The sequence below is a fragment of the Polypterus senegalus genome, chromosome 17 (genome assembly GCF_016835505.1).
Source record: "Polypterus senegalus isolate Bchr_013 chromosome 17, ASM1683550v1, whole genome shotgun sequence".
In the NCBI taxonomy this organism is placed as follows: domain Eukaryota; kingdom Metazoa; phylum Chordata; class Cladistia; order Polypteriformes; family Polypteridae; genus Polypterus; species Polypterus senegalus.
In genome coordinates, this window is record NC_053170.1 from 19015102 (window position 1) to 19031029 (window position 15928).

At 37.9% G+C, this 15928-nt stretch overlaps 1 protein-coding gene across 1 annotated transcript; it reads left to right on the plus strand.

Annotated features, from left to right (window-relative positions):
- Nucleotides 1–715: 715 nt before the first annotated feature.
- On the plus strand, nucleotides 716–5647 carry si:dkey-208k4.2 (uncharacterized protein LOC570186 homolog). The gene is made up of 9 exons (XM_039740430.1): nucleotides 716–966; nucleotides 1051–1151; nucleotides 2634–2730; nucleotides 2872–2960; nucleotides 3393–3466; nucleotides 3631–3711; nucleotides 4279–4508; nucleotides 4588–4641; nucleotides 5237–5647. The coding sequence occupies exons 1-9, from the start codon at nucleotides 862–864 to the stop codon at nucleotides 5486–5488; spliced, it is 1083 nt and encodes a 360-aa protein (XP_039596364.1). The 5' UTR covers nucleotides 716–861; the 3' UTR covers nucleotides 5489–5647.
- Nucleotides 5648–15928: the final 10281 nt, after the last annotated feature.

The window sequence follows — 15928 nt, forward strand, 5'->3', positions numbered from 1 at the left end:
CTCTGTAAAACCTGTTGACAAACCAAGTTTACTTCTTGGGACAATAGGAGTGAATGAAATATTTTGTAACCCCATATTAGAATATGCAGTTTAGGAAAATAAATAAATTATTGAATATTAATGAACATAAAAACATTTGACATTGGAAGGCTTGTTCGGTGATATGGAGTCAGTGTGTAGCACTGCTACTTAATAAGTTCAGGGCACTATGTTCAAATTTCAGCCTGCTCAACATGTATGTATAGTTATAATGCCCCCACCCCAACCCACATGGCTACTTTTTTCAGGTCATTCAGTTTTCCTCTCATATTTGTAAAAATTAAGAAGATTAAAAACTTTGAACCATTGCGAGACGTTATCGACATTTGATTCCTGCTTAGTGGCCAAAGTTGTTGGCAAAAGTTCTGCATCTCCAGCAACCCAGAACTGGATTAAGCTTTTCAAAAACCATTAGATTGCCATTATTGAAACCTATCCCTAGGACGTTTCCATGAGCCAGCTTTTGTCCATTTTGGGTTGTGTTTAATGATCACATCGTAGTGGCAGATAATTGGCCGGGCCTTGACAATCATCTACCTTCACTCAAGGCGGTAATCCCCGTTCAGAGTTTCCCGAAACATTCTAGTTTTACTGATGTGTAACACATGTCTAAAACGACCGTTTTATTGCGTCATCTTCAATACAAAATTAAGTAACCTGTACGTAGCAGGCACGAATACAGAGTACAACACGGTGAGCGGAGCGTGTAAAACTGCAGCACTTTACCTGTCAGTACCGCCTCCTCCAGCTCGTTAATTGGTACCGTCAGCTTCGCGCGCGCATTTAAGTGGCGCGTGACGCGCGTCTACCGTGCTTTGCAAAATGCAGCGAAACGCGGGCTCGTTTCGCTGTGACCACGAGGGCTGCGGGGCCACCTTTACGCGGGAGTGGCGCCTGCTGGAGCATCGCACAGCACACACAGGAGAGGTAATCCGGAGCTTCACTTCTCGTGGCCTATACGTTACTGTGCCGTTTACCTAATCCTTTTTATTTTATTTTTTTTTGCTCTAGAAGCTGTATGGTTGTGATGTTGGAGAGTGTGGAAGGCGGTTTACGCGGAAGGCGCATTTGAAACGCCATATGCTTTCTCACAGTGGAGTAAAAAATTTCAAGTGAGTATATGACTAACCTTCGGTATGTTCAGGTTTAGGTGAGGGCATGTGTTAATACTTTCTATTATTGTGACGCGAATTGGTGGGGCCGCCGCCCCGGTTACGTAATTTTTGGATTTTAAATTAGACTGGCCTACCACAAATACTAACTTTAAAGTTAGTGGGCTTTGCAGCATAGTTACCTGTAGTTCCTTAATGTTAATGAACCCTTTGGGTGCCCAATTTAAAAAAAGAAAAAAAATGCACTTTGCGTCACGATAATAGAAAAGAGCCGTGTTCTCTTTATTCTCACTGACAAATGCCAACGGCCGTTTAAGCAGGTTATAAATAATGAACGCCCCTGTTCATTTGACACCTTTTGTAGCTTCTTTTTGAACTCTTTAACCTTTCTAGGCGTCTCGGCATATTTAGTGGACTGGGAAAAATCCAATTTGAAATGGTGAAAAGGGCCGTGACAACCCGGAGAAGTCTCACGAAGAGTAAGGCTGGGAACGTAGTTGGGGTTACCAATTACCTAATTAGCCAAAGATGAGCGCATAAATGAATGGGACCAGTACGTTAGATAAAAGCCAACATGTCGGAATGGAGGATCTGACCTTTTACCGGACGTCTGGAATTGTGATCTCCTAACGTCTTCGTCATTATTCTAGTTAAATATTTAAACTTTACATGATATACTGTTCATTTTCCTTGTAATTGATCTTGTGGTCTATTACGCTGGTCATTATCCTGTTGTGTGCAACCCTGTTCTGGTTTTCAATTGAATCGCCTTTTCTGCTTGTTAACTTGAGTCCTAATGGGGACAGTTGATAACAATCAGATCAGACCCCCAAATCCAGGGGTCCCGCTACTTGCTTGGTGTTGGAACTGTGAACCTGCTAGTTAATTTACTAACAGCTTAAATAACCAGAACCCATTGTCCAATGCAAGGCGAAGCCTGATATATAATGTGCATGTTTAGAATGTATTAAGCTGTGATGTGCTGCGCTCAATTGTTCATCAGTAGTTTTTTATATATAAAAAAACACCTCTTGCTTTCCTGAGGTACTGGTCTATTGCAAAAACTTGTACAATAGTACACGTGACAATTACATTAGTTTTGTGAGGTGTTCATGTCATTCGTGTGTGGTGTGGGTTTTTAAATCTCCTGTTTAACCTTTTGAGGTAGGTGGGGTGCAGAAGCAAACGCAATCAATCTTTGTACAACTTAAATTGCAGAACAGTTGAAATTAGAGATCAGTCCTTAAAATATTTTGTCTGGAATTCCAGCCAGCTGGGTAAATACACTACTTGAAAGTGCTGTATTATACAGAAATAAGGGGCAATTACCTTTGTCAGCACACTGTCCATATAATGTGGGAATTGCTCATACTGTGTTTACTAATATCTAAGCCTTCATGAGCATTGATGAAATTTGCACAGCCTAATCCATGTGGATATAACTGATTTATCCTTGGTTACTTTGACCGGTCTTCATTTCAGATGCTCGTATGTAGGTTGCAGTGAATCCTTCATTACACCAGACTCTCTTAAGAGACATGTTAAATATACCCATGGGGAGAAGGATAGCTACTTCAAGGTATGGACAGCAGGTGGAGCTGTGGTAATGTCTAATTCCTTGTATTGAATTTAGATAGTCTTTATTGCGAAGTAATTGTTACTATCAAAACCGATGCTTTGCTAGAATAAAGTGAAGAGTAACAAATATTGTTTGCTTTAGTGCTTTTACCAGGGTTGTGGCAAGAGCTTTAAGAAGCGTAAAACATTCAAATCTCATTTGAATGAGCATGTATCTGCCCCTCTGTTCAGGTAATGTAAGTTTTCCTTTCTTACTCTGAATCATCATACTTGTACTGTTGCAAAGATTATCTTTGCTTGAAATGCATTTGGCTGTAATAGGCTTGAATCTTGCTCTCAGAGCATCCCAGGTTAAGCATCAACTTCAGTTGAGCGGAGGTAAGGCAACCATGTCATACTAACTTGTTACTATACCCGATTAAGCAGGTTATTGTACATGTTGGCTGTGGCCAAATGGGGATTTCTAGGAATCAACTGGAGCATGTAGTCCTTGTATAATTATGCCATGAGGGATGTGATCTATTACACGTGCATAAACGTTACTGGTTTTTATTTTATTTAAACTTGTTCATATCCCCTGGGTATGATCAAAACATTTTGTTTTAATCTGTCAAATGTTCACTTTGCCCCTATAGTATGAAGGGAAATATTTCTTTTTTTTAGATGCCAGAAAGAGAAATGTAGGCAGAAATTTGAAACTGCAGCTTTACGAAAGGCCCATGAAAAGACCCATAAAGGTATTTTGGAATCTGTCAAAACTTTCTCTATGGCTGTATATGTTGGATTACTGCAAAAAAAAAAAAAAAATGCACCATGATGGTCTTGATAGAGGCCAATAAATTCGCACCCTTCACCATAGTTAACTGGCAGTCTAAGGCTACGATTTCCTAATAACTTTCAGGTTATGCATGCAAGGTTGCAGAATGTCCAGTTGTAGCTGCCAACTGGACTAAACTTCAGAAGCACCGTCTATTGCATCCTGGTAAGATTCACTTTTTAAGCACTTGGGTTCAATTTTAGCCTGATGTTTGGTTGCAGGATCCAAGAGTGGTACACACTAATTCAAGTAAACTTGTATATCTGAAATGGAGTTTAGGCACATGCTAAATTTTTTTTCTAAATAGATTCCCTTTGGTGTAAGCCTGGAAATTCTATTTGCATTCTGACTTGTAAAAGTGGCCTCTTCTGGGTTGAAAGGTTAATGTATGTAAACTGGGTGTGGTAGTGCCTTGAATAAGCAGGGGGTTCTGAATTGATTTTGGTAGGTTAGGAGGGATTAAATGGGCTGATTGTATGATTTATAAACTGCTCCCCAAATATCCCATATGGATTAAGGAAGACTGGGATTAGCAATAAAAGCAAGGTTTTTAGATACCTTTGCTAAAAAGTTAATTGAAAGAATGGTCCAGTTTAGTTCCTTGTTTACTTTGGTCTTTGTGCTTTGCAGAGCTATATCAAGCAATTGGTGACTACTGTTTTTAAAGGTTTTATTAAACAATGAAGGAACTGGTATGAATTTGTCAAGGTGTAGTGACTAGTCTGTGTCTAGTTGAATATAGGTGCCAGCAGTGCCAAAAAACCTTCAAAAAGTGTGCAACATTGCGGAACCACAAACGTAGTCATGCGCTACAGAAGCCGGTTTTGCTGTGTCCAATTAAAGACTGCAAGATATACTTCACCACCACATTTAACCTTCAGCATCACATTCGTAAAGAACACTTGCAGCTCTTCAAGTATTCCTGCTATTACCCAGACTGTGCTAAGGTCTTTGCCATGCGGGTAAGTGCCTGTTTTTGAGGAGTTTCTGTAGATCATGGGCGAAGTGTTTATATTTAAACTACCTTTTCAAACTTTACAGGAGAGCTTGTTGAGACATCTTGTTAGTCATGATCCTGATCGTAAGCTGGTTAAAGTAAGTTTTTTTTTTTGTTTTTGGGGGTGTTTTAAACCTTCTCCTCCCACCCCCTGGCTTTTTTAAATTGCTAGGATGTCTGTAGAGACCACATTTGTTCAGAAAAGATACTGAGGTAGGCAGATTTGGGAAGTGGCCTGTGTTTAAAGGAGGCAAGTTGGAACTTTGCAATTTTAGTTTATAATGAGACTTCTGTTAAAGTGGCTTTCCTCCCCCACCCGGGTTAATTTCCCAGACTTCAAGTGGACAAAAGCTTCAGCTCAAAGTTAGAGTGACATTTATTTATTTCTGCTTATTTGACCCTTAAACGATTACAACTCTTGTTGAGACCCTTGTGACCACTCCTCCAGTCCTTATGAGCCAAGGCTAATAGGTTAAAGTTCTATGAAGTCATGAGTTAGTGTTATAAAGATGTTGGTTTTTTTATAAACTGAATACAGTCTCTAAAGGAGCAGTTAAGTTCACTTTTATAGCTTCTCTCATTTTTGTGCTTTGTAATAAGGAAGTCATGAATTGAGTAGTACAGAATTCCTACTTTTAACTGTTAAAGTATTGGACAAATGACACCATAGGACATTGTAATTCTCCCCTACAGGTGAAACAGAAACGACCTGACAAATCCTGGCAAAAGCGGCTAGGTGGAAGCAGCAGCCAGAAAGCACCAGTGATTGAAGAGGACCTCCGTGCATTATTTGAGCAAAAGTTGCATTTTCGTATTCACAGTAAAGTGGAATGCAATTTATCTGGATTATTCAATGAGCGGAAAATTCCTCGTATAATTGAACAAGAAGTTGGATTACGGGAACTATTTGAACCTCCTTTGTTAAAACTACCTAAAGTTGCATAAGTTCTGATTTAGAAATAGTAAATGCCCCAAAAAAATTCTTGGGTACAGGAGTTTTTTTTTTTTTTTTGGGTATACTAGAATGCATATTGTACTGCATGTATTTATTTTGGGGAAAACCTGTATGGGGCTGGGCTTAAATAAACTTGGGTAATACTGTGGTGTGTGGTGGTTTTTTTATTTTTTATATAATGTTTTTATTGAGCAAATGGAATGTACCTTTTTCAGTAAGGAGGTCCAAGCCCTTATGCTAGTGTGGCATGTTAGCAGTAGTAGGAATTTAATGGTTGATTTTACCCAGGTATATTCCCTAGTTAAGATAATCACTGTAGAAATTCCCTACTGGTTCTAAGCATTAGCATAATCCACCCCCCTTTTTAGTTAACTGCCACCATCACAGATGTTTATGCCGTTTAGTTGAAAGGGTTGGGTACCTTTAAACTCTTTCCAAAATTTGAAAGAGGAACCCGTGATCTTGAATAAAAGTGTTTGGTGGCTATACACTTACAAGTCATACTCCTTTACCCTAGGCTATTTTGGCATTTCTATTTTAAGTGCCATTTATAAATCTGTTACCTTGTGTGAATTTTTCAGTGGGTCTAAAGAGGTGACTTTGTTAAAGTTTCAGCTGCTACTCTCGTACTGTTCTGACCAGGTAATGCTGGACTGGTCTCTGTCCCTTGTGACCTTGCTTGCCAGATTCAGTTTTAGAATGTTGGCATGGTTTTTACATCCGGTGTAACAGTTAAGCATGCAAGCTAGGGCTTTTTTTTTTTCTGGGGGTTGGGGAGAGAGAATAAATGCTGAACCCAGTGTTACCCCATTTAGTTTTTAGGAATGGCCAAGAAAGTTTCTAATTGTGTTGCAGCAGAAGCTTGATACAAACCACTGTTTGCTACTAGTGTACAATAGCAAGTGATATAGAAAGTAGGGATGTCTCGTAACTGAGGTTATTCAGATGTATGCTTAATGTACAAAGTCCTTTTTTACTAAAATATTGTTATAGTATTGCTGGAAAATCGGGGCATATCTGACAAATGTAAGTTACTTGTGCTTCATCCTGGTCAGATTCTTGACCACTTAGTAGAGGTGAGGAGGATTTTTAGTTCAGTCAGTTATAGGTACCTTTTGTTCTGTCCTGTAGGTTTTCCTGAGATGAGGTAGCTGACAGTTCTAGTTAAATAGTTGCTTAGCCTTAAGAGTTTGTAAAATAGCATTGCGTTCAAAGGGAAATCAAAAGCCTTAACCATCAGTTTAATCATATGGGTAACAAACCTGGGACAAAAAAAATGACCCTATGAAATTTGGTGGTGGTGGGAAAGATTGATAGGAAGCAATTCTCATGTAGTTACATCTTGAACACACAGGCCTGGATTATTCAATAATTGGAATCATGGTTCATTTTTATAAAATGCATTTTTCCTGAAGCAGTATATCCCATGTTGATGGCATGTACAGCATATGACGTTCAGAGAAGGTCTTTGAAGAATTAATCTTTGGGATAGGAGCTTGTCCACCTTGCCCTAATATACTTTTTATTGTAATTGATCTAAATAGTTGAAATAGTATTTGGCCTAAAGATACCACCTATACCTTAAATTAAGATGTGCATCTGGGGTCTCTGCTCACAACTCCAGCCCAGTAGATGGCAGTGATACACTTTTACATTAGTTTGCCAACTGCCCGAAAAACTTGGACAATGACTTGTTTCCTGTCTATAATGGGTACTGATATTTTCATAACTATCAATGAATTTAGTGAAAATGCGTGTTTTGAGCATGTGATTAGTTATCCAATGTGACTTATGTCATTTTTTTTTTTTTTTCCACTTCCCCATCCTGAACTTTCTTCATTTGCTGTTGTACAGCATTGGTCACATTTGGCTTTGTCAAATTCCTCTCCATTCTGTGTGAAAATGTTTTTTTTTCCTTGGTCATCACTAAACACTAAAGGGGGTAAATAACAATTTTTGGGTGGAGTATTTCTCTAGTTGTGTATATGCTGGAGTAGAATGAGCAAATTGACTTAGCAGATCCACTTATACATTTGTAATTTATTCCGTTAAGTACAATGTTAAAAAATAGTTTAAGTATACCATCTTGACCAATGAAGTTAACAGATATAAGGGGGACTTCACATTGACAGCTTCTTGCATACAAGAGTGGATTTTTACCTAAATGGAGTTTTGCAGTAAATATGCATATTTTCTATGTAAAGTGCTCGCTGTATCAGACGCAATACCTTTTAGTAAATTAGCAGCAGGTCCCTTGAAATGTCTTCTGAAATCATGCACACACCAGTAGATTATTTACCACTGGGTAGTTTTTCTTGAGTGGATGTTTTTTTGCTAGCTTGTTATTGGTTGTAACTACTATTTATTTTAAACCAGGCTGTAACAGAGCTGATGCTTCATTTTGTAGGCTGGAATTTGCTGCTTTGTAGTGTGAAAAGTCACTTTGTATCAAAATGAAATTCTGTGTTCAGAGAATTATATTCTGGTGAATTGAGTCATTGTTTCACATGATAAATGCTTTATTTCTGCATCTACTGTAGGGGTCTGGTTGTGTGGTTATATATAAATAAATCTTGGCAAACTTTGTGAGCCTTTTTTTAGTTTTGTACTTTCTTACTGAAGTCTGGGGGGGTCTCTTTTATAATGTTTAAATGAAAAGACCACATTACAATTTTCATTTGCAAAAACATTCTTCAAGTTTAATGGGCTCTTCTAAATTTTGCATTAGCTTTCTGGAATTCTGCCAATTTGTTTCTAGGCAGTATCTTGTTCATTATATTATTATATTGCATAGTAAAATACATTCTTGTTTTGACTTGATCCTTTTTTTATTCATGCTTTAGTTTCAATTTCAAGTTGTATTTTGTAAACCTTGTAATTTTTGATTTTGAAATCCCATATTACCCATCCATATTGCTTGTGTCATATCAATCTTTTGAAAACTGAGAAGGCCAGCATCCTAAGGGATTAAGAGCCATGTGCAACTCTTGCTGCATACTATCTCTGCTTTGTAGCTCCTACATTCTAGAAATGTATCCTAGTAATGGCATACTCTGTAAAGTGTTCTGTATCAAATAAACCAATTGGTTAATCACTGTGTTCTGTGAAAGACATTCACCTTCCCTCCATGCTATTCATCACTTTCCCAACACATAAATCATTCTAAACATAACTTTACGGCTTCTCTTGTGATTGCTGAGTGTTCAAACTGACATGCTGGTCTTGAACAAAGATTGCTTTACACAGTAACTCTTAGGTGCCTCCTGTGAAAGGATCTGATACTTCATGGCTTGGGGTAGTGGCCATGCCTACAACAGATGCAGTATGTTCATGCTGCCTGTCTGACAGAGGAGCTGATCTGATTGTTGCAGAACTTTGTATAGAGATGGTGGCGGAGGTCTGTCCACAATTGGATGAGATTCTGCTGTGGATTTGACTGCAGCCAATTGCTATACTGTTTGGCATCATTTTTTCCTTGTCTATTTCTGAATGGTGTGTATCTGTTCTATTACTTCTTGCCAAAGTGATTGACTATGCTGCATGGTAAGTTGTGCTGCATTTCAGTGCTATCCTAATGATATACAGCTGTACATGTCAATGGCACCAGGGGACCAGATGGTATCTCCCAAGATTTTTCCAGGATTCAATGACATTGAAACCATAGATGAAGGAACACCATCTCCAGCTCAAACAATAGGCCAATCTTCTTGTTATCCTTGTTTGTCCACCCATTCAGTACCCTATTTCTGTTCAGCTTGGTTCATTGTCTCTTAACAGCTGTCAAGTTGACATGGAGTGGTGATCAATGACCAAACTGTTGGTTTTAGGTCATTCTGCTTTCAAAGGTCATCCCCGCTTATTTCTAAATGCAAATGTTTTTGCAGGTTCACTTGTGCAGTCCTCATAAAATTATCAATGTCTGTTGGAGTTTTAATTTGTAGTAGTGATGTTAAGTTAGATAGATAGATAGATAGATAGATACTTTATTAATCCCAAGGGGAAATTCACATCCCCCATTCCCTGCAATGTTTCTGAGGAATTGGTTATGTGTTTCTGAAGAAGCTTAGGGGATGCATTGGTTGAAGCTTACAGTGGTCTTGATTAGTTCTGCTATTTTTACAACTTTTAATATAGATGCAAAAGTCTTAATGAATGTTGACTTTCTTATTAATCCTCGTGGGAAAGGTGTAGGAGTTTTAAGGCCTATATTCTAGGCTAACCTTTTCATTTTTGATTGCTGCTTCCCAATTGACTTAATACTGGTTGGTAATTAGCCACCTAGATAGTTTTTAAGACACCATAAACAAGGTGGTAACAAATCAAGACTGAATGAAATAACTGATGTTGTGTGTTACACATTTAAAATGGCAAATGTAGGTAGTGATACTCATACTGTGGTACCTTTGCTTTAATCTGTATTTTTGAGTTGACTTTAATAGTCTTCATTTTTGGAGCAGTTTTTTTTTTTCTTTTAAATTTTATTTATGTAGTTCCATTTTTAGAAAATCATGATTGGAAGCCAATGGGGTTTGATAATATGTGTTCTTCTACTTTTGTAAATTTTCTTTGGCCTGAATCCAAGTGTGATGTATTTGTGTATGTGTATGAGACACACAAACTTTCTACAGGTATACACTGTATAACAGCCTGGCTAAAAAAAATAGGAGGTAACCACAGTAGACTGTACTCCACAATAGCATTGTGAGTAGATTTATAATACTTGATCCACCCAAATGGAGTATGTTTGAAAGTAGGGAAGTATCTAATTGAAAATGGTTTAGTCAATGTAGGATAATGAAATCTTGTCATTTTGTGATGCTCATTGAATTTGCAAATTTGTTTCCATGGAAATGTGGTATGACAACATATCTGTTACAACTGCATACCATACTTACTGATCCGGTTATAATCCATTTTTCACAATTAACAGGCTGCATTATCTTCTTGTTAAAATGCTAAGTATGTCATTCTGCTTGTGAATTCTGTAAAATGAAAGCTCATTGCATTTACTTTTTGTCATGTTTCTAAACAGGTTAGAGTCACTTAACTCTCTTTGAAAGAAGAGCTCATTGTATGGGTAGAATTGTACTTATGCCACACTTACTTAACCCATTTTCTGTATAAACGAAATTACTGATCCATTTTCTAGCTGTTTATTAATTTTAAGGTCATTAGGAGTTGATGTCTGCCCTGGTTGTTTCACATTTTTTATTTAAAGAACATCACCTGCAAGACTGCAGCCATTGTGTGTGTGTGTGTGTGTGTGTGTGTGTGTGTTTGTTTAGGTGTTTGAATACCATAAGTTTAACCGTCTCTGATCATGAACAAATGAACTGCAGGTCTGACATTGTGGTCAGCAACACAGGAGCGCCGCAGGAGACTGTACTTTCTCCGGTCCTGTTCAATCTATTTACATCAGAATTCCAATACGACTCGGAGTCCTGCCACGTGCAAAAGTTCGCTGATGACACTGCTATTGTGGGCTGCATAAGGAGTGGGCAGGAGGAGGAGTACAGGAAGCTAATCAAAGACTTTGTTAAATGGTGCGACTCAAAGCACTTACACCTTAACACCAGCAAGACCAAGGAGCTGGTGGTGGATTTTAGGAGGCTTAGGCCCCTCATGGACCCTGTGATCATCAGAGGTGACTGTGTGCAGAGGGTGCAGACCTATAAATATCTGGGAGTGCAGCTGGATGACAAATTGGAATGGACTGCCAATACTAATGCTCTGTGTAAGAAATGTCAAAGCCGACTATACTTTCTTAGAAGGTTGGCGTCCTTCAACATCTGCAATAAGATGCTGCAGATGTTCTACCAGACAGTTGTGGCGAGTGCCCTCTTCTACACGGTGGTGTACTGGGGTGGCAGCATAAAGATGAAAGACGCCTCACGCCTGGACAGACTTGTTAAGAAGGCAGGCTCTATTGCAGGAGTAAAGTTGGACAGTTTAACATCTGTGGAAGAACGACGGGCATTAAGCAAACTCCTGTCAATCATGAAGAATCCACTGCATCCACTGAACAGTGTCATTTCCAGGCAGAGGAGTAGCTTCAGTGACAGACTTTTGTCACTGTCTTGTTCAACTGACAGACTGAGGAGATCGTTCCTCCCCCACACTATGCGACTCTTCAATTCCACCCAGGGGAGTAAATGCTAACATTACTCAAAGTTATTGTCTGCTTTTACATGCATTTTTATTACTATTTAATTTAATATTGTTTTTTTGTATCAGTATACTGCTGCTGGATTATGTGAATTTCCCTTTGGGATTAATAAAGAATCTATCTATCTGTCTATCTATCTGGAGAAAGTATCAACCAATTGAGGAAATGTGACTTAAGCTCTGATTTTTTCTGATCACTTGACTTGGCCACCTCACTTGGAAGACGTGCACTTTTCCTGCCTTTCAATTACAACTGCCGGGATGACTTGATTGACCTTGCCACATCAAGGATTAAATGTTAATTTTGTTTTATTTTAAAGTAACATGAAATGTTTCTCAAAAAACTTGAGTTCAAGGTCAAACCACTTTTGCCATTATAGTATGTATGGTGGAGAGCTGGAGTTTAATACCAGCAGCCAGTCCTTGGGGAAAGGGGTGACATCAAGTTTGTTAGGAGTGTGGTGTCTCTTCTTGGAGTTGTAAACGCATCAAACCACATCTGCAGTGCAGCATTTACAGAAGGATATTGTATTGACCTCAGACAAGCTCTCAAGCAGTATTTGTCGCAGGCAATTGTTTGTTTTGACCATAAATATGGATTGCTCTCTGACTGCCAGTGTAAAATGTGGGGTAGCCTCTGCAGGCAGCTTGTGCATGTTACAGTTATGTTTAATTTTCTATAAAAATATACTGTAGCTTTTCTATCTGACATTGCAGAATAAGGAAATGTGCTTGTATGTTTTCTGGTTTTCTTTGAAGACATGACTATGCATGTACATATCTTCCATTGATTCCCAGAGTAATGATGCTATCCACTGTCTACTTTAGTCTACTTTAGAGTTTAAAATATATATACATGTATTTCTTAATGTTTAAGTCCCTGTTGTGCAGTTTTTACTTTTCTAGTAAATTTGTGCAGTTTTTTATTGACTGTTAGTGATTTCTTTTAATTGCAAATTTTAGTTTGTGTATCCATAACAATGCTCTGCTTTGCCTCTGCACTCCATCAGACAAAACTTTCTGCGTAGTGGGCTGGCCTCCAACTCTCCACACTCTATTGACTATGTTTTGATGTTTTCAAGGTGTCCTGAAAGTCAAGTTTCACAAGTTCCTCTAGGGCTTCAGATAGCTATTGAATGTAGAATTTTGATTCTGATAGTTCTGTAAGAGGTTTTACAACGCATGATCATTACATACCAATAGGAGTTGGTTATGCTTAAGACCCTAGGCACAGCAACTCCAGAATGACGTAGTAAGGAATTGTTTCATCTTGAGGCATTTGCTGTGTTTTGTTGCTGAGTGAATGTAGCCAGATCATGTAACAGAGTACTGTCAATCCTTTAGGGTACTGGTGTCTGTCAGCTTTCATTTTAATTCAAGGTCATCTTTTTACTAATTGCATCTTTTATTGTATTTTATTTCATAAGAAAAGCAGTTCAGTTCAATGATTTAAAATGTTTTATCAATTGCAAAAATTCCCCTCTCATTGTATGTAGATTTGTTTGGCCTGTCACAGTGCAATTGTACAAGTTCACTGTATAGAATAATACTGATTTTGTTTTTTCTGTGAAACTGCTTGAGCAGGACATAAACAACTAAAGGGATTGCTGGCTACTGTAGACATTTTTGGTGTTAAGGACCAGGTGTACTGGTTGAGCTAGATATTAAATAAGCCATAACTTACAACAAGCATATTCACTTTCACTTTATTCTTTTAGAGTTCAGTGTAATTTTAAAACCCAGCTTACTGTACACATTTAAAATATACAATAATATAGTTAAAGTACAAACACATTGCAATATACTCCAAAACTATGCACTCTTATATTATGTACTTAAAGTCACATAAAAATAAGAGTAATGTGTGTGTGTGTATTTAATATGTATAAAGCTGAGACCATATGCTCATAAGGGGAAAACAAAACCAAGTAAATCTACAAGACCAGCAGTCATTAGAAAAAACAGTTTGATCTACTGTCAGTTCACGTGATTACGTGGGAGGCATGATGATGTCACACGAAACTCCGCCCCCCACGGCGTTCGAGCTCAACTCCATTACAGTAAATAGAGAAAAATAGCTTCCAGTTATGACCATTACGCGTAGAATTTTGAAATGAAACCTGCCCAACTTTTGTAAGGAAGCTGTAAGGAATGAGCCTGCCAAATTTCAGCCTTCTACCTACACAGGAACTTGTAGAATTAGTGATGAGTCAGTCAGTCAGTCAGTCAGTCAGTGAGGGCTTTGCCTTTTATTAGTATAGATAATGCCTGGCTGATGGAAGAAGTTCAAAAAGTTTGTGGTCTGGATTTGAGGGGTCATTGATGATTTTCCCAGCTTGCTTCTATAGAAAAATGTATTTTTAAAATTGTTAATCTGTACATATTAGAAAAGTATTATAAACATATGAGAAAAGTAGACTCTATATTTTAATAAGCATTAAGATGAAAGAGTTAGGAATAAAAAGACTGTGCCTACATATTTTTTATTATTTTGTATGAGCTAGAAATCAACAGTAGTTCATTAAGCCAAAGGTTAGACATGCAGGAGAGCTGGAGAAAGATGGGCCCCTCGCATAGAGGGGGAATGTGAACTCTTTGGCTGTAAATAATCGTAGCAAGCACCAAGCTGGTAAGGAGTAAGGACAGGCCTTGTCCAACTGAAATGATGAACAGAGAGGGGTTTTGACAACCCCTCAGTTATGAAGTATTGGTAGAATTAATTAGAGGCAAGATTAGAGCAGTGAAATGGTAGGAGTCAGATGAGGATAAATAATGGCTTGTTTGATAAGAATTGTAATAAATATAAGAGATGCCTATGGCTCAGGGCTCATTCCATCTGAATTGAGTCTGTATGTGCACCGTACAATAAATTTTGATTCTGCTGCCTGTTCTGAGACTGAGTGTCTTCTTTGGGGCTGAGGATGCCAGTGCTGCTTAGTCTGCTTCAGCACTTCATAACTCTAGAATAGTACAGATCCTGTAAGATGAGCAGAATGGCACCAATGATATTTTCGGCAGACCTGACTTTTTGTTGTAGTCTTTTTGTCATGTTTAGTCACTGATCCAGACCACACTGTTGTGGATGAGCTGAGAACAGACTCAATGACTGCTGTGCAGAACTGAATCAGCAGCTCCTGTAGAAGGTTGAACTTCCTTAACTTTCACATGATGTACATTTGCTGTTGTTCCTTTTTTATGATGGACCCTACATTGGTCTCCTATTTAAAGTCCTATTAGATAATGGATCCCAGAAACAAGAAGGTTTCCACAACTGTCACAGAAGTATTAAGTATGGAGGGAAAGGATAATATTCTTTGACTCATAAAGTCCACTGTCATCTTCACAGTTTGAGAGAAAAATGCACTTCATAGAGTAAGAGATTCATTTAAACAGCTCACTGTGGGAAACATGCATCCAGGCTGTTAGATTTCTTTAGTGTATTACACAGGTACTTTTTTGATTACCTGACCAAATTACTTTTTCTACTGCTTGTGTTCTTTTTACCACTTTTAACCTCTTAAGGCTACATATAATAATGTAGTCGAAATTCACCTTCAACCAGCACTGTCTGGAAAGCAGCAATAGATTATTGCTCACCTGTGGGAATGCTGCTAAGTTCTGCTATGCCTCCTTTGTAACAAAATTGATGCTGATAATTCACCAAAACTGTTTTATCTGGAATTGTAATGAATTTGATGACATTTTGTTAAGCCTAGCTAATAGGATAAGAATTGCCAGTTTAGCAAACCAAGCAGTGAGTAGCATGGCTGGCGGTTATGCTAGTTATCCATTTACAGTTATTAGTTAGTGTTTCAAAATAACATTTTATTTGATTCAGACCTGTATGTGATAATTGTAGCTTCAGAAAAATTTCTTGTCAGTGTCATCATTGTCTTTTGAACGACAGTTTTATTAAAACTGACTCTGACAATCTTATACTACCATCTGATCTCTTTACACTATTTAGGTTCACTTTTATGGTATTTGGACTATCTGCTCTTTGATTCTTGTTTACCCCATTAATGACCATCCTCCACTCCTGCCCAGTGAGAGAACAATAGAATAGAATAGAATAGAATGCCTTTTATTGTCACTATACACATGTACAATGAGATTAAAAGCAGCTCCTTCAGTGCAGACATATATGTAGTACACAACAAGTAAATAAACAAATAAACAAATGGTGTGAAAAGTTACAAAAAAAAAAAAAGGGCCATGTAGGTTTGGATTTTTTTTCTCCCTAAATAATAAAAACCATCATTTAA